The 20,981-nt window shown below is 47.2% G+C and overlaps 8 protein-coding genes across 8 annotated transcripts; 4 read left to right on the plus strand and 4 right to left on the minus strand.

Moving 5' to 3' along the window:
* The first annotated feature begins 5,656 nt into the window (after positions 1 to 5,656).
* BJ212DRAFT_170015 (uncharacterized protein) lies at positions 5,657 to 6,398 on the plus strand. Its single transcript, XM_041342551.1, has 2 exons — positions 5,657 to 5,866; positions 5,920 to 6,398. The coding sequence occupies exons 1-2, from the start codon at positions 5,698 to 5,700 to the stop codon at positions 6,207 to 6,209; spliced, it is 459 nt and encodes a 152-aa protein (XP_041193281.1). The 5' UTR covers positions 5,657 to 5,697; the 3' UTR covers positions 6,210 to 6,398.
* Positions 6,399 to 7,393: 995 nt separating this feature from the next.
* Positions 7,394 to 8,208, minus strand: BJ212DRAFT_1271123 (phospholipid methyltransferase-domain-containing protein; the record flags this gene model as incomplete). Its single annotated transcript, XM_041330935.1, has 5 exons — positions 7,394 to 7,448; positions 7,501 to 7,575; positions 7,630 to 7,887; positions 7,940 to 8,045; positions 8,103 to 8,208. 5 exons carry the CDS (start codon positions 8,206 to 8,208, stop codon positions 7,394 to 7,396), a joined length of 600 nt encoding a protein of 199 aa, XP_041193282.1.
* A 118-nt stretch (positions 8,209 to 8,326) lies between these two features.
* Positions 8,327 to 9,658, plus strand: BJ212DRAFT_1352832 (NAD dependent epimerase/dehydratase). Its single transcript, XM_041335574.1, has 5 exons — positions 8,327 to 8,561; positions 8,616 to 8,660; positions 8,719 to 9,132; positions 9,184 to 9,337; positions 9,395 to 9,658. Exons 1-5 carry the CDS (start codon positions 8,522 to 8,524, stop codon positions 9,555 to 9,557), a joined length of 816 nt encoding a protein of 271 aa, XP_041193283.1. The 5' UTR covers positions 8,327 to 8,521; the 3' UTR covers positions 9,558 to 9,658.
* A 6-nt stretch (positions 9,659 to 9,664) lies between these two features.
* BJ212DRAFT_170035 (putative RAD6-E2 ubiquitin-conjugating enzyme) lies at positions 9,665 to 10,525 on the plus strand. Its single transcript, XM_041342552.1, has 3 exons — positions 9,665 to 9,820; positions 9,870 to 9,996; positions 10,044 to 10,525. Exons 1-3 carry the CDS (start codon positions 9,818 to 9,820, stop codon positions 10,430 to 10,432), a joined length of 519 nt encoding a protein of 172 aa, XP_041193284.1. The 5' UTR covers positions 9,665 to 9,817; the 3' UTR covers positions 10,433 to 10,525.
* Positions 10,526 to 11,972: 1,447 nt separating this feature from the next.
* On the minus strand, positions 11,973 to 13,756 carry BJ212DRAFT_1480585 (uncharacterized protein; the record flags this gene model as incomplete). The annotated part of the gene is made up of 5 exons (XM_041340111.1): positions 11,973 to 12,020; positions 12,071 to 12,865; positions 12,928 to 13,153; positions 13,207 to 13,607; positions 13,652 to 13,756. The coding sequence occupies 5 exons, from the start codon at positions 13,754 to 13,756 to the stop codon at positions 11,973 to 11,975; spliced, it is 1,575 nt and encodes a 524-aa protein (XP_041193285.1).
* A 332-nt stretch (positions 13,757 to 14,088) lies between these two features.
* Positions 14,089 to 14,806, minus strand: BJ212DRAFT_1352839 (uncharacterized protein). Its single transcript, XM_041335575.1, has one exon. The coding sequence runs from the start codon at positions 14,530 to 14,532 to the stop codon at positions 14,296 to 14,298; it is 237 nt and encodes a 78-aa protein (XP_041193286.1). The 5' UTR covers positions 14,533 to 14,806; the 3' UTR covers positions 14,089 to 14,295.
* A 489-nt stretch (positions 14,807 to 15,295) lies between these two features.
* Positions 15,296 to 19,353, plus strand: BJ212DRAFT_1271307 (SNF2 family N-terminal domain-containing protein; the record flags this gene model as incomplete). Its single annotated transcript, XM_041330952.1, is given in 28 exon segments — positions 15,296 to 15,369; positions 15,420 to 15,506; positions 15,560 to 15,625; positions 15,676 to 15,723; positions 15,777 to 15,793; positions 15,848 to 15,984; positions 16,002 to 16,103; positions 16,155 to 16,249; positions 16,300 to 16,365; positions 16,415 to 16,498; positions 16,548 to 16,623; positions 16,671 to 16,704; positions 16,753 to 16,814; positions 16,869 to 16,946; positions 16,994 to 17,089; positions 17,188 to 17,242; positions 17,298 to 17,382; positions 17,432 to 17,452; positions 17,509 to 17,594; positions 17,644 to 17,697; positions 17,754 to 17,802; positions 17,851 to 17,927; positions 17,979 to 18,130; positions 18,173 to 18,331; positions 18,381 to 18,711; positions 18,766 to 18,967; positions 19,030 to 19,149; positions 19,245 to 19,353. Coding segments are annotated over 28 exon segments (2,622 nt in total), but the record flags the coding sequence as incomplete, so codon positions are not given.
* A 99-nt stretch (positions 19,354 to 19,452) lies between these two features.
* BJ212DRAFT_170816 (uncharacterized protein) lies at positions 19,453 to 20,862 on the minus strand. Its single transcript, XM_041342553.1, has 4 exons — positions 20,601 to 20,862; positions 20,336 to 20,433; positions 20,037 to 20,187; positions 19,453 to 19,981 (listed from the first exon to the last, which is right to left on the minus strand). Exons 1-4 carry the CDS (start codon positions 20,765 to 20,767, stop codon positions 19,753 to 19,755), a joined length of 645 nt encoding a protein of 214 aa, XP_041193288.1. The 5' UTR covers positions 20,768 to 20,862; the 3' UTR covers positions 19,453 to 19,752.
* Between the last annotated feature and the right edge of the window lie 119 nt (positions 20,863 to 20,981).

Genomic DNA, 20,981 nt, shown 5'->3' on the forward strand with positions numbered 1-20,981 from the left:
ACCTGGACGCAGTTTGTTATAACTGCGACCGAAAAGGCCACTACAAAAGTGATTGCTGGAGGCCAGGGGGAGGAAAAGAGGGTCAGGGACCAAACCAGAGAGGGAAGAGGGGAGGACATACCCAAAAACAGAGCGTGAATGCTGCAAAGGAGTCAGAGGGCCAGGAGAACTATGCTTTCATGACAGACGACCTTGCCAACATCGCCCAGAGGATGAACATACCTCCTGAACACCATGGAGCCATAGTAGACTCCGGTGCAACCTCCCATTTCTGTCCTGACAGGTCAAAGTTCTTGAACTTTGTCCCTATCGCCCCACAAGACGTATTCACTGCGAATGGGTCAGTTCTCAGCACTACTGGCAGAGGAGACGTCAAGATAGACTTACCCTTGGGGACAAAGAGAACAACTGTCACCCTGAAGGATGCATTATATGCCCCCTCTATGGTGTTTACCCTAATCTCGACCAACAGAATTGCTTTGGCCAGATTAGCAGTCCTGTTTGAAGGCAAGATGTGCCAAATCTTGTCGAAGGGGCCCAAATGTGAAGTCATCGCTGAAATCCCGCAGCTTGAGGGTCTGTATAGTGTGGCCAGTCAGAAAACACATCACGCTCATGTTGCAAGGGCAAAACTTACCTTGGCCAAGGTACATTGTGCCCTAGGCCATATCTCCCAGAAAGCCATCCTGCAAGTTGCAAAGGATCAGCTCGTCGAAGGTCTGGATGTCAACCTCACCTCCCCTACCGAATTCTGTGAAGCATGCACAAAAGCCAAAGTGACTCGTCAGCAATTTCTGCAAGAGTCAAAAATGTGCGCACTCACCTACAGGGAACTTGTCCATACAGACTTGTGGGGCCTGGCGCAGACTACCAGCCTCAGCGGTGTGGGAATCATATTTCAGCTGGCCAAGCTGCTGAGTGGAGAGCAGTATGTTCAGCCCATGGGATTCTGACTTGGCTCAGTGCTCAGAGAGTAGAAATTATCATCAAAAGGGACTGTCATTCAGGCTGGTACTGACACTAGTGAAAGAGATACATGCTTAAGTAAGCAGCAAAAATGCAAACATAAGCTAAAGAAAGTGAGGGTAGGTAAAGGTAAGTAAAGTAAGTAAATCTAAGCCCAAGGAAAACTTGACTGTCACAGCGGCATGACCTATTATATTAGTTTCACAGATGATTACACCTGTGAAACGAAGGTCAAGTTCCTGAAAGCTAAGAGTGAGGTGTTGGAGGCATTCAAGAGGTATGAGGCGCACCTTACTCATCAAAACCCTGGGACGTGTCTATGAAAAGTTTGATCAGACTGTGGAGGGGAGTATCTGAGCGCAGAGTTTGATAAGTATCTGTTGGACCAGGGGATCGAGAGACAACTCACTGTCCACGATTCACCCCAGCAAAATGGAGTGGCTGAGCGCCTAAATAGGACCCTGGTCGAGCTCACTAGAGTGATGCTCATAGGACGAGACCTCCTGAAGTTCCTGTGGGCGGAAGCAGTGAATTATGCTACCTGGTTAAAGAACCGCTTACCCTCAAGTGCCATACCTGGCGCTACTCCTCACCAACTTGTCCATAGGGCGAGACCCAACCTGTCCATGGCCTGGGAGTTCGGATCAAAGCTGTATGTCCACCAGGCAAATGCTGGAAAGCTTGAACCATGCGCTGAGGAGGCCGTTTTTGTCGGGATTGACACAGATAGCAAGGTGTACCGTGTATACTGGCTGGCAAAAAGGCGAGTCTCCATTGAGTGAAACGTAACGTTTGTGCCGCCTGACATGCTTGTTGACCAGGATGTGCTGAACAAGGGGGAGTCAAGACCTATAGAAGAGGAGATGAGTACTGATAGCAATGCACCTAGCATCCAGCCCATCCCGCTTACTCCCACTCCTACTCCAAATGCTACTCCAAATGCCCCAGAACCCAGGGAAAGCTGAGCCAGACCAGCTCCAGGGTACTATGCCCAGCTCCAAAAGGGCCAAATGGCAGCTGTAGCCATCGAATTCCTGAAGGACGCATCAGATTTGGATCTTCTAGATGAGGAAGCTCACATTCACTTAGCCTTAGCGACGGCTGAGCCAGAGCCCACCTTGCAGCAGGCTCTGAATGGTCCAGACAGTCCAGAATGGCAGGAAGCGCTAGACTACGAGATCAGTCAGCTGGAGAAGTTGGGAACATGGGACATTGTGGACTTACCTCGCGGATCAAATATTATACCCTGCCACTTCGTGTTAGCAACTAAGCAAGGCCCCAATGGTGAAAAGCTCAAGCTAAGAGTGTGACTTGTCGCGAATGGACAACATCAGCAATATGGCATCGACTACTTTGACACGTTCACCCCAACGGTGAATATGAGCACAATACGTACTGTATTAAGCATGGCAGCCCAGAAGGACTGGGAGATTCATCAGGTGGATGTAAAGAGCACTTACCTCTATGCAGATGTCAAGGAAGACATATATACAGTGGCTCAAAAAACTGTCCACATGTTTTGACATTTTTCACTATCTATGATATTGTGAGAATGAACAAATGCCTCAAGGACACGCTTATACCACATTGTAGTATGACTTCAGGGCTTTCATTTGAGCCATACACCGTGGGAATCTGTGGAGATATGGTGGAGACATAAGGCTTACAAAATCATGACTCATGCGGACAGTTTTTGAGCAAATATTAAAACTATATAAATCATCATTTATGACACCATAACAATCATGCCACCATTAAATAAATTATAAAGTGGTGTCATTATGTCATTTTAAAACCATATCTAACTATACAAACCAAAAATTTCCATATGTCATGGTTATATTCACCATGAAAGCCACCCCCCCTGCTCAAAGGGATAATATCCTCTCTCTTTTCTATTCTGGCCTCTCTGCTTGTCAAATTTCCTCTAGAACTGGAGTATCCAAGTCCACTGTGGCCAAGTTCATCAAAGAAAGTCACACAGACAAGGAAAACTTCTCTGAAGGGCATCCATCCAAGCTCACCTCTACTGATAGGAGGGCTATTATTCAACATATCACTACAGGAAAGGCTGATAATGCTGTCCAGGTCACCTATTACATCAATTCCACCATCACATTCCCTGTCTCTTCACACACTGTGAGAAACATTCTCAAGACAGCTCATCTCAGGTCAGTAACAAGGAAGAAAAGGCTATCCTCTCTATCACACATAAACAGAGATGACTAACCTTTGCTTTAGCCCATCAGAATTGGATTACATGGACTGGAAGCATGTTATATGATCATATAAGACCACAATAAATAGGATTGGGTCAGATGGCAAGGTATATATGTGAAAAAAGAAGGGTGCTAGTCCTCTCTGCATATGTGTGATAGAGAGGAAAGCCTTTTCTTCCTTGTTACTGACCTGAGATGAGCTGTCTTGAGAATGTTTCTCACAGTGTGTGAAGAGACAGGGAATGTGATGGTGGAATTGATGTAATAGGTGACCTGGACAGCATTATCAGCCTTTCCTGTAGTGATATGTTGAATAATAGCCCTCCTATCAGTAGAGGTGAGCTTGGATGGATGCCCTTCAGAGAAGTTTTCCTTGTCTGTGTGACTTTCTTTGATGAACTTGGCCACAGTGGACTTGGATACTCCAGTTCTAGAGGAAATTTGACAAGCAGAGAGGCCAGAATAGAAAAGAGAGAGGATATTATCCCTTTGAGCAGGGGGGGTGGCTTTCATGGTGAATATAACCATGACATATGGAAATTTTTGGTTTGTATAGTTAGATATGGTTTTAAAATGACATAATGACACCACTTTATAATTTATTTAATGGTGGCATGATTGTTATGGTGTCATAAATGATGATTTATATAGTTTTAATATTTGCTCAAAAAACTGTCCACATGAGTCATGATTTTGTAAGCCTTATGTCTCCACCATATCTCCACAGATTCCCACGGTGTATGGCTCAAATGAAAGCCCTGAAGTCATACTACAATGTGGTATAAGCGTGTCCTTGAGGCATTTGTTCATTCTCACAATATCATAGATAGTGAAAAATGTCAAAACATGCGGACAGTTTTTTGAGCCACTGTATGAGGGCGCCACCAGGATATCTGAAGGACAGTCAGGAGAGAAAGGTACTAAAGCTAAAGCGCAGCTTGCCTGGCTTGAAGCAGGCAGGTTTTGAGTGGGCAGAGGAACTAGCTGGAGCATTTCTGAAGATGGGTTTTAGCTGCTCCCAGGTTGATCAAGTGGTATATTTCAAACGTACCCCCAAAGAGCACATCGTCATCACTGTGTCGGTTGATGACATGGCTATCACTGCCAATCACAAGTCCCACATTCTCCGATTCAAGTCGAAACTTGGCAAATTCTTCGAGATATCCAACCTGGGCGAGCTATCATGGTTATTAGGGCTAAAGGTAACAAGAGATAGAGTGGGATGCACCATTACCCTTTCTCAAAAGGCCTACGTTGACACAATCATTGAGCGTTTTCATCTGGGGGACACTAAGACTGTCCAGACCCCCATGGAACCAGCCACCTCCCTGTCCATAGATCAGTCCCCTGGAACACATGCAGAGCTAGCTGCCATGTGAGATGTACCTTATCAACGAGCCATCAGCTCATTGATGTATGCGGCGACAAGCATGCGTCCTGATATCGCCTTTGTGGTAGCAACATTGTCACAGTTCATGCAAAACCCTGGAAGGGCACACTGGGAGGCTAGTAAGTGAGCTCTTCACTACCTAAAAGCCACTGATAACTTCGAGCTCACCTTGGGATCTACGGATGCCAGGATTGAAGCATTTGTCAATGCAGATTGGGCTTCGCAGCCACACAGGCACTCCATGAGTGGGTACATAGTACTCCTCAATGGAGGCCCAGTGTCCTGGAGCACGAGAAAGCAGCCCATAATCGCCCTATCGACGGCAGAAGCTGAGTACATTGCTCTCACCAGTGTAGCAAAGGAAATACTGTACCTTCAACTACTCCTTGGCGAACTCTACGAACCACCAAGTCTCCCCACCCCCATATTCTGCAATAACCAAGCTGCTATAGTGTTAGCGTCCACTGGAAAATTTCAATCACGTACAAAGCATATCAACTTGAGGTACCACTTCATCCGCTCACATGTGAAAAACGGCACCTTCGAGCTCCTCTACTGCCCCATGGATGATAACATCGCTGACACATTCACCAAGGCATTGCCCCGCCCCCGGCTACAAAAGCTACACACCCACATGGGTCTGGCATGCGCTCAAGGGGGAGTGTTGAAGTCTGAAGGATCCGAAGAGAAAGAGAGTGAGGAAGCCGAAGGATCCAACATGATAGGTACGAGCGAGAGAGAGAGAGGTCCAAGCACATGAGGCAGATGGGCCAATAGGCTGCGCCCAAATGACATCAGCTTGCACCCTGCAATATACATATGTCAGAAAACTTCACCTTTGCATTCCTTACTTACCTTCCTATAAAACCAAGCACCCATCAGACACGCACATCTCAGTTCTAGTTGAAACTGAGATGTGAGTACTTGGAAACATGTATGTCAGCAATTACTGACCAAAACTGTAGTGTACCTTTGTGTTCTAGGTACTATACACATTAATATGAGTTCTAGTTGAAACTGAGATCATACCTTTGTGTTCTAGCTCCCTCTCCCGTCATTCGCTCACCTGTTCTCGCAACACAGACCTACACAGGTAGGCTCAATATCTTGGGTTTTGACCACATGAAGTCTGTATGCACCATCTCCCAGACCTTTGGGAGCAGCGTGTCAATCACTATGAGTCGCCAATACAAGTTCCATAATGACTCTCATTGCAGATACTGGAACACAACTCCCACTGACCTGCAATGGGCAACTATGGGATTTATTTCCTCCACTTATGGTGCTATAGGTAAATTCATGCTGATGTCACATGCATGAATAAAATTTCATTCCACTGCCTAGGTTCCAGGTCCTACCAATACCCAACCACAACTGGTAATATCGAGACGATTGAGGGGACGGTGATTAACCTCAACGTTATCAGAAAACACATCGTTCAGCCCTTCATTGCTGACCCAAATGCCACATTTGCTAGTTACAACTACCAGGTCATGGATACCGGTCTCTGGTACAACGGTACTGTATGCTTGCTCATCATACCCAACCTGGGCAATGCACAGGTTCACATGCCATGGAACAAGACTGGATTGCCAATTACCACCAACGCGACAATGCAGTTACAACACATATGATCTGTTGACATGAATACCAACATCACTTGTCTGAGGTTTCATCCTGGAAGTATTGGCATTTTCACTGTGACGCCCTGAAGCAGTCATAGACTGAGGACCGGTGAGACCGGAAATCAATGGCCCTATCAGATTTAATATCAACAGCTTGTTTTTTATCTTAGATTACTGCATGCATCCACAACTTTCATGGAGTCAAGTATTGTGGGACTTCCTCTGAATGAAGACAAAAACTTGCTGTCGTTTGAATTGGACATCCCGGGGGCATCACTCATGCTCGCTCCCAACAAGGAACAAACGTTGGACTCGTAGCGGAGCCAGACCCTGCATTCACCACCGCGAGCACCTGCTGAACAATATGAGCTGCATACTCAGGCCCCGGACTGCTGTTGATCTTCGCTGATGCTCAAACTAGACTGTGTTGTCATCAGTTTGCTAATTGAATCGCGAAGACAGTATGGCCAGTTTAAGATTTAAAAAAAACGAATGCAGGATCCGCCGTAAGAAAAAGAGGTCTGTATCGTCATTCGTAAACTGTACCAAGTTACAATACCAGCCAACTACCTGGTGATTGCATCGCATCGGTACTGTTGAAAACAATACAGGGCGTGTCATGTGGCTTAGCTATGCAAGTTCCACGATGCTCTGCGGAAGTTCTGGCAGTCCTGGTCTGTCCAACGCAGCATAGGGTGAGCCAGAGTATACCTCCTCAACTCGTCTTCCAGGCGTAGTGTGGCCCAGCGGCTGAAGAAATAACGAATGAATTATATTTTTGGAGGGAGAGTTGGGTGAGAACTTTTAGACCTCAGGTGCGAGGCATGTACTCGGACCCGGGTGAACCGTAAATTCCCAAAGCTAGGAGTAAGAAAGCGTATCCAACGAGGCTTTGAGAATCATGCTCGAAAGCCAAGTGGACTCACGGCACGATTTGTTTTTCGAAAGATGACGGTTGAAACTTGAGATGACATGATGACAATTCATACATACCAGTACCACGGCGGATGGTCCCCAAAATCATGTGGCGACGCGACCAACAACAAACTTTGACGTCAATTTGTGAGACCTTAAAATTCAAACAATTATCAATGCAGTGTAAAAGCACGATTTTAGCTGGCTAGATGCAGCAAGTATATGGGAGACCAAGTAAATGATAATGTGGGTGTCCATGTATCATTCAGGTGTCGTAATCATAATGCCTTCTTTGCAGAGGCTCGTTTGGAGTAGATCATGTCAGTGAATGGTCTAGCATTGTCCTTCAGAAACACCGACACAATTGGCAAATCAAGACACTTACCCTTCAAATCGTAGTGCAAGTAGGTAAACCACGTACACGTACATGGTAACGAGGAGTCCGGCTGGCCGCTCGTACCTGTGCACAACGGACTTAATTCGTGCCCAAATGCAGAGTAGGAAAAAACAATACCACAAGGCCGTCGCAATAAAGCACATCGTACTTCCAACATACATAGGATCCCTCAGGACATTGAACGGGAAACCCTGCACGCGGTGATCCATCAAAATACCGAAGTAGTCCCCGAGGAAAGTTCCAGTTATTCCGAGGGCCCAAGTGGAAGTGACAACAAACAGCTGGCCGATGGCGAACAGAACAATTGGTACCAGGGTGTCATATGGTGCAGGGAGCATAGGAACTCGAGGTTGGTCGCTCAAAGCGCGCTGATATCTGTTGGGTGTCAAGCAGTGTCTACCAGAGTTATCGTCCACCTTGAACATACAAATGGTCACGAAGCATCCCAAATGAAAATATCATGATGGCTAAGAAGTAACATCCATAGCGAGCATTACCACCAAATATGCGAGTGATTGTCTTGTTTCTATACTCTGCAACATATAAACACGTGTCAATGCGAGTTGGGTACAATTTATCAATTCCTTCACCATTCCGAGCCACGATGTTCCAAGCTGTTGGGTTGAATGCGATGGAGAGAAGCGAAACATACAGAGACGTCGCAGATACATTTACAATGGTGAAAAACGCGTCCATGCCTGGCCTTACTGCAGTTCAAGCTGACTCGGAGAGAAGATGAAAATACTTTCAACGCTCTTAACTTCTACGCGAACTTCCCACGGTCACCTGTGACCGCGGACTTAATGGCTGAAAAGCTTGACTGTGTACTCGCCGCGGGCCAGCATGGTGTCCCATATACATATCTGCAAGAGCTATTCATAACGATGAATCATTTCCACTTGACGTAGGGCAGCTCGGGTGACCACTTAGCTATATCGCGGACGTTTTCACACGGGATCACATCTCTTGAAGCTTGATTAGTGATTAGCTGGGTCATCAATCATTTACCATGGATCTTGGATTAAAGGGAGTGCATGTCCTCGTCACAGGTTGTAATTGTATCCACTTACCATGTTAGTGCTGATCTTGCGCTCCTCATACAGGAGCAAGTGGCGGCATCGGGCTCGAGACTGTGAAATTGTTTTGTAGTAAGTCATTCATTTCTCCAAAACGATGGGCATTGAGTTGAGGGTGTCTACTGTCCAGTACTTGGTGCAAACGTGACCGCACATTACAACTCGCAGTTTGGTCCGATCCAGGAACTTTTGGCGTCGAACATCAACTTTCAACACGTCCAGGCGAATCTATCTGAAGAGCAGGCCGTGGTGAACATGTTCGAATCGCTTTCTACTATGCCTTATGGCCCCGTACAAGTAGTCGTCGTCAATCACGCTATATCTCACAGTTTAGCTGTGCCAATTGCAAGGATGACGCTGGATCAATGGAACACCACAATAACTGTGAACTTGACGTCTTCATTCCTCGTGTGTAGAGAGTATTTGAAGCATCTAGAAAAAACTTCCTCGGGTATCAAGGAAAAGGCAGCAATTCTTCTTATCGGAAGTACTGCTGGGAAGTATGGTGAGGCCAACAATGGGGACTACGCTGCGGCCAAGAGTGGTCAGTAATGATTTTTGTCCGCACTTTTGACATGGTCCCATGATATTCTAGCAATGATGTATGGTCTAAACCTGACGTTGAAGAATGAAATCGTGAAGATAGCCCCAAAAGGCAGAGTTAACTGCATTGCACCTGGCTGGGTCGAGACACCCATGGTTGAAAAAATCTTGAAGGATTCTCAAACAGTGTCTCGCATATTGGCTACGTCAGTAATACTATTTGATTCATTGTGTCACTGATGCTGAACATTATGCCACCGCAGGATTCCACTTAAGAAAGTGGCGATGCCGATCGACATCGCGACACAGATTGCGGTCCTTGCATCGTCTACTCTTTCTGGTCACGTCACTGGCCAAGTGGTCATGGTTGAGGGTGGAATGGAAGGGAGACTGCTAAACAGACCTGAAGATTTACAGGGGTACTGAGAATTAGGGGAGAAATATTTGAATGCCTTTTCTAATCTGTAACATGTACCATATCAAGTGCTTCTTGCGAGTGTGTGTATCTGATAAGAGTGTGGGCGGTCCTCTGGGCCGATTGTGATTTGCTTTGTCAGCATTCGCTTGCCCGCTGAGGCTAGCAGCGGACCGGGTGTGGCTTCGCGAACCACTTGATCTTGTACTTCTAGTTCCCTCGCAATTCTTACCCCCTCTTTAATCAACTCCCAGCCAGCCACCCAGATACGATGGTATGCCAGCATTAATCCCCATCGTCTTTGCCACTTATGATTTCAATAGTCCACCAACTGCAGGAGACGGCTTATCCGTGACTTCAAACGTCTCTCTAGTGACCCGCCAAGCGGCATTTCTGGAAGTCCATGTCCGGATAACATCATGATCTGGAACGCTGTAATATTTGGGCCTTGTTAGTCTTCCGTCTCTGTATATGACTCCTTCTGACACCACTTACAGCTGATACACCCTTTGAGGACGGCACATTCAAACTTCTGCTCACGTTTGACGAATCTTACCCCAACAAGCCGCCTACAGTGAAATTTCTTTCCAGAATGTTCCATCCAAACGTATATAACAACGGGGAGCTCTGTCTGGATATTCTACAAAACCGCTGGTCTCCCACATATGATGTCGCCGCTATCCTTACTTCAATCCAGAGTCTCCTGCATGACCCTAATCCGAACAGCCCAGCAAATGCAGAGGCTGCGCAGTTGTACCGAGAAAACATGAAGGAGTACGTGAGAAGGGTGAAAGCCACAGTGGAGGATAGCTGGTTAGATCCAGAAGAGAAGCAGAAGATGATAGTCGATGGCGACGGGGAAGGTAGTACAGAGTCTGCTGCCTGACGTATCCTTTCGTTTGGTTTATGCACTCATGGACAACTTCTGCGATCTCTGTTGTTTTGTCCCGGTTATCAGATTTAATTTAATGAGGTTTGTGTTCGGACTCCTTGTAAATTGACATTTCGATCATACCCGCCAACAGTGGTTTCCCCTGGCCTTGAACAATACTCATCCATGCACAGTACTTCATGTACACGTTAATGTTCTGGCATCGGTCACTCTACAGGATAATCTTCCGTGGTCGAACCTTTAGAAGGAGGGACTATGAGCGATACAAGTGGTCGAATTATATCCGCATCAATCACAATCAGGAAAGAATCGGTGAGTTAACGAAAAAAACACGTTGAATGTTAATGTCGAGCATTCCACAGAACGCAGTCTGGAGGCTTGTGAGCGTATGTGCACCGACAGGGCACGATTCACTGTCCCATGTACTGCTTCTGAAGGCTACTGGTCGAGATAGTTCCGGGATCAATATGAAGCTACTTTCAGGTCTCATTCAGTTCCAGTGCTCAAGACCACCATAGTTGGCCGCAGCACACAAATTCCACATCTTCCAGTTATCATCTCGAGCAAACGACTGCTCAAGCGTTGCTTTCCCATAACAGCATACCTCTCTAGTCTGAATCGGTATGTGCTATGAGGTGATATATACTATTTGATGGAATGCACCATATCTCACCTCACGGGTGAATAATCGGCTGGTGGTCCGTGCTGTTATATGCACTTGGACCAGAAGCTACATCGGCTGTGCTTCGTGATCTCGTTCATTGTGAGAAGACCCTCCATAGCCTCTCATTCGTCCAGAGGCGGCTCAGACGTCGGGACTGCGGACCGCCTTGCAGGATTTGTACTGTGGGTCCTTGGAGCCCTCGGATGGGATAAACAGAATGCTTCTCTGCCCCACTGAAGATCAAAATCGTGACATGTTTCTAAAGATTCAGGAGTGGGATGGCCGCGGCGTTGCATTAGATCTCTCCAGGTATATGCCACACAAGGCTCATCCATGTACGAGCCACCCCCGTGAATGGTTTTGCAGGTCCGGGCGTAGTGTATACACAGCATGATGTGAGTGAAAGACAACGCGAACCACGTGTTACGGTAATCTGTATCAGGTTCCAAATTTCTTGGCATGATAAAAAAAAACTGATCCAAAGTTTCGGTGTATAGTCGCAGGACAAGTCGGGCAACATGTATAGCGCAAGGTCGGGATACCCAAATGACAGGTGACCCGACTCGTACAGCAAGTTATGACACTTGGTGCGCATATGTCCAAGGCTATGATGTACAAAATCCCACATACATCAAGATTGCATCAGCAGATCCTCCGCGCAGCAACTCATCTATTGATGTAGAACGATCTATGCCGAGAAGTTGCTAAGAAGCATGGGATGTAGTGCGTAATCACACGTGCAGAGTACCCTCGTGCGACGTTGCTACGTGATCTTGGTGAAAAAATCATGTGGACGCAGCTGATGCAACGATTGAAAACAGGCGGTGCGTGAGGGCCATACCTCCCTCCCGAGGCATTAACGTTGAGTAATCAGAATACCAATACGTCGATCTGTTGCAATTCTTCAAATTCATCCTTCTGAAACACTTCGTCGTAAGCAGCAGGAATCAAATATAGTTGCAACTCACTTTCAGTAGCAAAATTCTACTTTCGTCCATTAAAGTATCGTCCACATCAAACAACCCCTCGCTAACGATCTCGCGATAAGGCAGCGCAGATCCTAGCGGTTCCGTAAATGGGCAAGAAATGGTACTAGTCAGCTCGCCTTCCACAAGTCGACCACGCCAGTCTAATTTATCTTGGGCGTGATAATTCCGAGCGATGTGTGGATTGAAATCCCTGATGCGTAACCGTCGGGACTCGCGTGACACTTCAAAAGGGTCGCTGATGGGCTCAACAACACGGAAACCATAGAGTGAAGACTGCCAGTCCTCATTCCTTTGAACCCGGAACCACGTCGTATGCTGTGGCCCCCACGTTGACCAAAGCAACTTGGGACCATTCAAGGTCGGTTGGCCGTAAGTCCTGGCGAATAAACTTTCGAGTTCTAGAATGGCACTGCGCAGGATAAAGAAGCTATAGCGGTGGATATCGAATGTGTTCGTATCCATTGTCCCAGTGACGGAGACATGAATGGCTATGAGTTGATCGTTCGTACTGGGGTGAAATGAACATGAAGGTTGATAGGACTTTCGAGAATATGGAGGCATGGAGCCAGGAATTATATTTTCGCCCGCGAATGCCTCTGTGTATGAAACGTGATTCATGAGAGAAGGCAAAAAGAATTTCGCGGTGCATTGAGGGGGCTTCGATTTGTCGGCAACGTGATATATCTCCACGGTCCCTCGGGAATCAAGCACGAGGAATTTATCCTCTGCAATGAAGGAGCAGTCGTTGATACCATTGTGAAACCAAAGAATGAACTGTGGTACCAATAAGCCTCTAGCAGTCTTAACTTGTAACAGTACTTTGATTTACCTGGTACCCACATTTGCATATAGTCTCCGACCATGCCCTCATTTACCACAACACCCCACAGCAGCATACTAATGTAGTTCCCCATGATTTGGACGCTCACAGGGCTGGTGGATTGGATTATTTCGCGGTCAATGATATCCTTGTCGAGTGCCTTCAGGATTGGTTGCGCTGCATCGGTGTGAACGTCGTTTGTTGTCAGTGACCTCAGATGGATATCGTATGCATGAGTCCGGCTTCCAGCACAATTTAGCTTGAAAATGGACTGGAAAAGACTGTAAACGCTCACGGGTCTGGTGAATATGCCACCACGACAAGTAGATCTTGCGCAGCACAGAAAGTGAAGTCCACCGAGGTCGTGGCGTCAACAGGGTGACTCCAGCAATGTAGATCATTGGAATCAGTCGCGGATGGTAGACGCGTAAAGTGGATGCAGCCTTCCCCAGCAGAGCCGTATACACCACCCAAAAATTCAAATATAGGACCCAGCATCATTGAGGGGAGCGTGCACTTCTGCTTGTACTCGAAGCGTTGCCATGCAGCGTCATGTTGTCTCAGTCGTTTGCGGCATGTAGCTGGTGGGACATCCATTTCGGAGGTTCCCATTGGAATCATTTGGAAATAGCTGAGGTCGATAACATATTGTAACATCTCCGAATTGTCGATCATAACTTTCAGCGCTTTGCACGTCTATGGCGGATGAGCATAGTAAGATGAATCCTGTGTTCGCTTACCTGTCGTACCCGTACTAGGTCGTATGCGTCAAGAGGTGACAGTATAAGGTACAAAAGCTCTGGTGGGAGGTGTACCAGTGTTGTAGCTCTCAGTGTGTGGCCCATCCGAGAGAAATTCTAGGATATATCACGGCGAGAGGTCAAGCACAGTGCATCGGAACCAAGAGGAGATGTTACCAGTCAGATCAGATCTGCAGAGTAACTTATACTTCGAAGTTCGCACTGTGAAGGATGCAGCTCAGTAATTAAGTACCTTGTAAGTCGTCACGGTGATGAGCGAGAAAGTACAACCTACACTCAGGCTCAGGCCAGAAGCAATAGAAGCCTTCAGTTTTTGAAATTCACGCGTAGTACGACCTAACCTGCCGAACGCCAAGTTCACACGCATCAGCATGCACCAACAAGGACGTTCAAAGCCTCGAGCTCTACATCAAGTAGTACTTGTGACTTTCTGTGTACGACCAACGACAGTCAGCTCTTCGGCGGGAACACTAATCATGGCGTTTCTTCTGGCCAGCCACTCAAATATGCAATCGTGAAGTTGATTTTGCATTTCCGCTGGTGTTCACATGTGACATGGTATATTACTGCTACTATGAGCAGCAGAGGTATTCAGCGAGCATGAATACGACGTGTGGCCGTCCCTAGTTGAACGATGTTTTCACCCCAAGCGTGTCAGCCCACTGCACAATGTCAGTGAGACACGTCGTGTATGGGAGAACAGCATGGAGGTTCAGGAAGGGGCAACGGTGAGATGAGTATGGACTGCTAGGGTTTGCAGAAGGCGAGTGGAAGGAGGAGGTCAAACACAGTGCATCCCACCAGAAGAACACGATCAGTTCTACACATATCGGCGCGTCAATCTTGTGTGCCAAGGCCATTATTCTTCGCCACGTAAGGTCGTCCCGCTTTCGTTTGATCGAATGGCGACCTGTCGTGTAAAAACTATTTGAAGTTGACTGTTGTCCCCAAAGGACTCAGACTGGTTCAAATATCTGATAGTGGAAGTCGCTGGCATCATCTCGATACTTTCCACCGGCAGGGAAACGAACAGGGTGAAGATGTGCATCCGAGACATGCAACCGAGTCGAACTGGCGTTGAACCTTGGTCCGCCCAACCAAAGTCGAAGTCAAATATTCCGTCACCGAATCGCTCCCGCGTATGTTTTAAAGTTTGTTTGGTATTATTTGTCAATGGCCTTCATGCTTAATTGCTGTACCTAGTCACGTACGTTTTGGCAAGTGCTGCCGCTCGTTTATCGCAGCCATACGCGAAGATGGGTGATACGTCCAAGAGCACACCAAAGAAGACATCGCGCATCCTGGCTGCGCTGGATTACTCCATGCTTGCTTCTTCCTCAAGTTCTCATACCACTATGCAAACATCCCAAATTCTCGGCAAGCGTAAATCAGATACCTTTCCTGTGTCGCCAGTGAGGAGAGTACAGACTCTCCCGGACATCGGTTCCACGATTCATGGACCACACTCCCCATTCAACAAGCCTGTGCATGCAAGTAAGAGAACTGCAGATATCCGTTATTATCATCTCATGAGCTGGCGCTTCATCAGAAGGTGCTTCGTCTGGAGCTGGTAGATCTAAATCAAGAACCAAGAACGACATTCAAAGCAAGCTCATTACATCTGGATTTTCTTTGAGATACGACGACGAAACGCCTGTTAGTCGCATTGACCAAGGAGGTCCTGATCAAGAACAGAGGTATTTCGTCCGAGCGGTGGAACAGCACCCGTCGCTGACCCACGTACAAGATTGGCAGAATTTGTCTATAACTCTATTGAAAACCTCGGGGATAGGCGGTCCGTTAAGGATGCTATCCAGAACCTCGGTCTTCAGAGGTACACAGTGGATTCAATATAACATTTGGGATAGTCGTACTGATATTGTATAGTGACAAGGATCTCCTCCCCGGTCTTGAAGTACGGCTTTTACCTCACCAACTCATTGGCGTCAACTGGTACGACTACTACTATAGGTTTCTGTGCATATATTAATTTCAGAGCGCAGGATGGTGGACCAGGAAAAAAAGTCCACGCACAGGGGTGGAATCTTAGCGTAAGTAATTTTTTATCTTCAACCCGTATACCTTATATATTGACCTGACTCAGAGATGAAATGGGTCTTGGTCAGTTGCTTTAAGTTCGTCAAAATGCACCCGTGACGAGGTATTCTGTCTCAGGCAAGACTGTCCAAATGATTGCCACAATGGCAGCTAATTTGCCAAAGGACACTGATGCTGTGAAGACTACTCTCGTCGTTGTTCCTGCTGCGCTCCTTCAACAAGCTAGTTTGTCTTCTTTGATCGGCTTTGCCCACGTTGACACCATTGCCAGTGGAAAGAGGAAATTGAAACGAAGTCGAACGACTTGTTTACTGTTCATATACACCATGGACGAGACAAACTTTCCACCCTGGTGGATGTCAAATCTAAAGATGTACGTCATTCGAATCATCACAGCTTCACAAAGTGACTGGGGTATCGTTAGGTCATCATCACTACATACCAAACCCTGAGCATGGAGCTTACCATTCCAAAAAACGTTGAAGAAGGCGAGGAACTGGCATATCTCGAGGATCACGGGTAGGCAATACGTTATTTGCACTATGTCGACCCCTTCAGCTACCTTGCAGAGGGGTACTTGGTCGTATGAGATGGTATCGTGTGATTTTAGACGAGGCCCAATTTATTCGAAACAGGTATGTTCAACATTATTCCATTTACTGAGTTCTTTGACACTCCCAACAGAGGAACACATGCTAGCCGCAGTGTTGCTCTTCTCCGTTCAACTTATAGGTGGATGCTTACAGGCACGCCTGTAACGAATACACTGTATGCCCAATCTTTTCACAGCATTTCTTGGTTACCCAACTACTTCCAGTGCTGACATATACGGACTTATTCGCTTTGGGCGTTTCCGCCCTTGGAATGACTGGGAGTCATTCAAACAATATATTGTGCGTTCCTTCGCGTTTTGGACGTTCTGCTTCTTATCTTCGTTTAGGCAAAGGTGCAGCAGGAAGATGCGCCGCTTGCGGGTGAGTGAACCTTCAATTCTGATGTAGTTCTTGAGCTCAGTCACGTAGCAATGCGAGCGCAGGAGATTCTGAAACCCCTGTTGCTTCGCCGTACCAAGCAAGCTAGATTGGTAAATTGCTAATAGGATATCTTCTTCCTGTATCCTCGCTCATGGATTATATAGGAAGGAAAGCTCATCCTTCAGCTGCCCCCGAAAAACATCGAGCTCGTGACTCTTGAATTCTCAGCAGACGAGCGGCAGGTGCGTTCATTGGGTACCCTGGCATTTCGCATACCCATATCTCCCAGCTGTATGATGATTTTGAAAAGAAAAGCCACGTTCAAATCAATCGCTTCATCAAAAGAGGGACATTATTGAAGAAGTATGCACTCAGTTATTTCTGCGTATTATTTACTAAATGCAATTTCCGTCTCAGTGCAACTGCTATCTTGGTACTTTTTCGCATTTGCATTCCTGTGGTCATCTTTAATACATTTTACAGGCGATGATCCTTCGGCTTCGGCAGCTGTGTTGTCACCCGAACTTAATCCTGGCACGTCTTTTGTTCTTCGATCACATAGATGAACTAACACACCCTACAGTGCCATACAGAAGAGCACGAGGACCCTTCCGTGCTCATGTCCGACGACAAGGGAAGGGAGTTTGCGCGAGCGATCCGAGTCATGGGGCCAGCTGGGTCAACGATGTGAGTGCTGTTGGTCTACCCATGGTCAGTATTAAACTAGTTGCCTACAGGTCAAGAAGAGGTTTGGTTCACTCTATCATGTGACAAGTAAAGAAGCTGACAATTTGCTATACTCAGGTTCATGACGCGCGCGCTGGAGAGTAATCTACTCGCCTTCTCAGATGAGGAGGGTGCTGATGCAACGTGTCCTATCTGCAAAGATCGTATGTGCTCGTCTCTCACTCATAACTGATGCTCACATGTATGCGAAAGTGTACGCCAACAACGCTGGCCGTGTCCTTACCTGTGGCCATGAGATCTGCTTTGGTACGTGAACCCTTATCATGTCATTGTAGTTGTTGATCGAGCTCCTGTATGTCTAGATTGTATGCTCATACTTTCGAACTCGCCGATTGTCCACAATGGGGAATTGTAAGCTCCTAATTCCAACTTCCTCCGTTATGCCCAACAATTACCCAGTGGTCATGGAAATGAGAAAGAAAATCTTCGTGCCGAACGCGAGTATGAAGCGGCTGTTGCAAAAGGTCACCGACCTTGTGCGTATTCCTCTTTTCTTCGTCGCGCTGTTCTCTCACTCTTTCATGCAGGTCCTACGTGCAAGAAGATGAACGACCTGAGCCCAACTAAGGTGTTCAAGTCCATTGCATTCGAGCCAGAGGAGAATGAAGTCGAGGAGGCAAATCGCGCTCGTAAACGCGCTCGCCAGCTTGCGCCTAAGAAGGCTGTGCACCAGGGCACAGTTTCAAGTGAAGAGTTATCTGACTCAGATTCAGAAATCGAGGTATCTGCGCCTTCACGCTTCAGGGGTGCAACGCCGGAACTCGACAGCTCGGACGACGATATGCCAGATTTTTCACAGCTATTCGCGAACGGAGGACAACTCAAGAAGAAGGGAAAGAAGGCTGGGGGGAATAAACGGTCGCGTCAGCAGTCTGATGACGTGCGTACAACTTTTTTATTTCTTGGCACTGAGTTTGACTATACTACAGGACGAAGTGATTGACTTGACTATGAGTGATGTGTCAGACCACCTCGATGGTTCCGACGTTGAGCTCGGAAGGGGGCACGCCGTGCGGTCCTCAGAGAAGCATGATGACAATGGAAAAGGAAAAGCCCCCCTGAGGGACAGCGAAGAAAAGCCTGCATCGCAAGGCGCAGAAAAGGCAAATTTGGAAGATTCCAGTGCCCCTTCTCGCGCACTTATCGCCATGTGGCGAAAAGGTGATTATGACCTGGAACCGAGTACGAAGATGCTCGCCCTCATCGATTTCCTCAAGTCATGGGACACGAGCGGGGACAAAACAATCTGCTATTCGCAGTGTTCGTACTTTAAGCGATGACCTTGCAAGTTATTGCTGACTCAGTATCACACAGGGACCTCAATGCTTGACCTCATAGAAACGCTATTCTCGCGATATGGGATCCGCAGCCTGCGGTACGATGGTTCCATGGACCGGATATCGCGGGATAACACCCTTGTGGCATTCAAACGACATGATGGACCGAAGGTCATCCTCATCAGCACGAAGTGTGGTAGTGTAGGCTTGAATTTGGTTGCGGCAAATCGAATCATCAAGTACGTCTTGCAGAGTTTGAATTATTTGCATTACGATTGCTGACAACTATGATGATGAATAGTTTGGATCTATCCTGGAATTATGCGTCCGAGTCACAAGCATATGACCGCGTACATCGTCTGGGACAGGAGAAAGATGTTTTCGTCAAGCGACTTGTTGTCAAAAATACGATAGAGGAGCGGTAAGTCAACTTGTTTCCGTTATCCGAACGCTAACTCAAGTCTACTGCTTTTATTTACTTACCGGCTGCCTGCCTCCCTCACAACAACCTTGCAGAATGCTCCGCCTTCAGGAGGTTAAAACTGACCTCGCGGACGCCGCGCTCGGCGAGGGCACGGGAACGAAGTTACAGAAGATGAGCGTCAAGGAGATCAAGACTGTATGATATCACATTATCCCTCGCTATGATTGCTGATCTCCCATTTTCGTAGTTGTTTGGGATGAAAACCTAATCCACAAGCGTGGACATGTCACCTGTCTATCTTATTTTCTCCTATGAAAGTGCTCTGTGCGACTTGGTACGAGCGTAAAACTGACGGCTAAACTTGTTATTTACCTCGCAGTCATGTTCTCATTCAGTTATTGGAGACATGTCGTGTCCACATGCATTAACACCTAAATGACTATTTTTACTAGTATACCTTATTGCGGCTAAATGGTAGCATAGCACAATGCATAGACTAGTAGTCACTCCCCTGTCTAGATCTAGCCAATCCAACGCTCTATCGTGAACAGACGTGCATGACCGCTCTCACATTGTCCATGGATAAGCTACTGGTACTTTTTACACCAGAAAGGCGAAGACGCCGAAGAACCCTGCCACAGCTCCCGTTACCAATTCAGTATTAGCATACGAGCCTGCCATTGCTGCACCTGTAGACGTGGCAGTCATACTCGTCGACGCGGACGTCGTTGTACTATTCGGCCCGAATGTCATGGTAGGCGGTGTTAAAGTTGGGGCGGTTAAAGTCAACGTAGGTAAAGACATGGAGGCGGGCGGAGAAAGGGTGACGCTGTAGGGATTACAGTCAATCTAGTAGCTTATGACAGCTGGGGGGAGGTACTTACGTCGGGAGTGTGAGACTGCCAGTGGGTAGTGCTGAGACATTGACTGAGGGCTGAGCCTGCACACCAGCAACGAACGCGAGGATGAGAGTAGAGGCAAATTTCATGATGGGGATCAACAACGGGTACGACCGTGACAATTTGACTCGGAGGTCTGGAAACACAGTAAATGCTTAGGTTCGTCGAGGTTGGCAGCGACAAAATCAGTGTGTGCGATCACTGGGGGCCTGTGTAGGGTCACTAGAGTGTAGGGACGCTCCACTAATATTAATAGCGAATTTCTTGAGACATCCATTACATACCTTGTAACCATTCAGTACGGGCGTAAGAAAGACCGACCACTGTATGGGCGAGCCAACTTGAACCTTCGATGCTGAACCGATTAGTTGCTGTTGACAGGCTGCGGACGTTACGAGAGCGCAAAAAAAATCATTCGATGAACCTGAGACTTGATGTCAACGTGCAAGTAGTCTGATCCGTACGGCATCAGTGACTGATGAAACTGCTGTACGTTGAACAGTTCCACGTTTCGCAGCCTGATCTCTATTAATATCCCACTCACCATACCGTCGCAATCGCCTTTTGAGTTGTAGCACTCCCGTAGCGACACCCTTCTCGTTGTCTTCTACAAGCGCTGAATATCGAGTCCGACTCGAATGAGATGGACTTGTGCGCTGGACCAAGTTCAAATGATAACTCGTCATCATCATGCACGACTCCGATTCTCGGGCCATGCCAAACAAGATTTTGGATCTACTGCGCCGACCGAACACATTGATAGGCTACGGTGGTTTGATTTACTTCTAGGTCCGTAATATGTTTGTGCCACCCAACAAACTCGACGCAGAACATGACCGAAGCGAGTTGCCAGCCGTCACCGGCTCACCCTCCATGAGGACAGGCTGATCGCCTGCAGGAAAGCGCATGCCAAACTCTTCTGTTACTGTC

Source organism: Suillus subaureus (assembly GCF_016647635.1).
Source record: "Suillus subaureus strain MN1 chromosome Unknown BJ212scaffold_15, whole genome shotgun sequence".
Classification (NCBI taxonomy): domain Eukaryota; kingdom Fungi; phylum Basidiomycota; class Agaricomycetes; order Boletales; family Suillaceae; genus Suillus; species Suillus subaureus.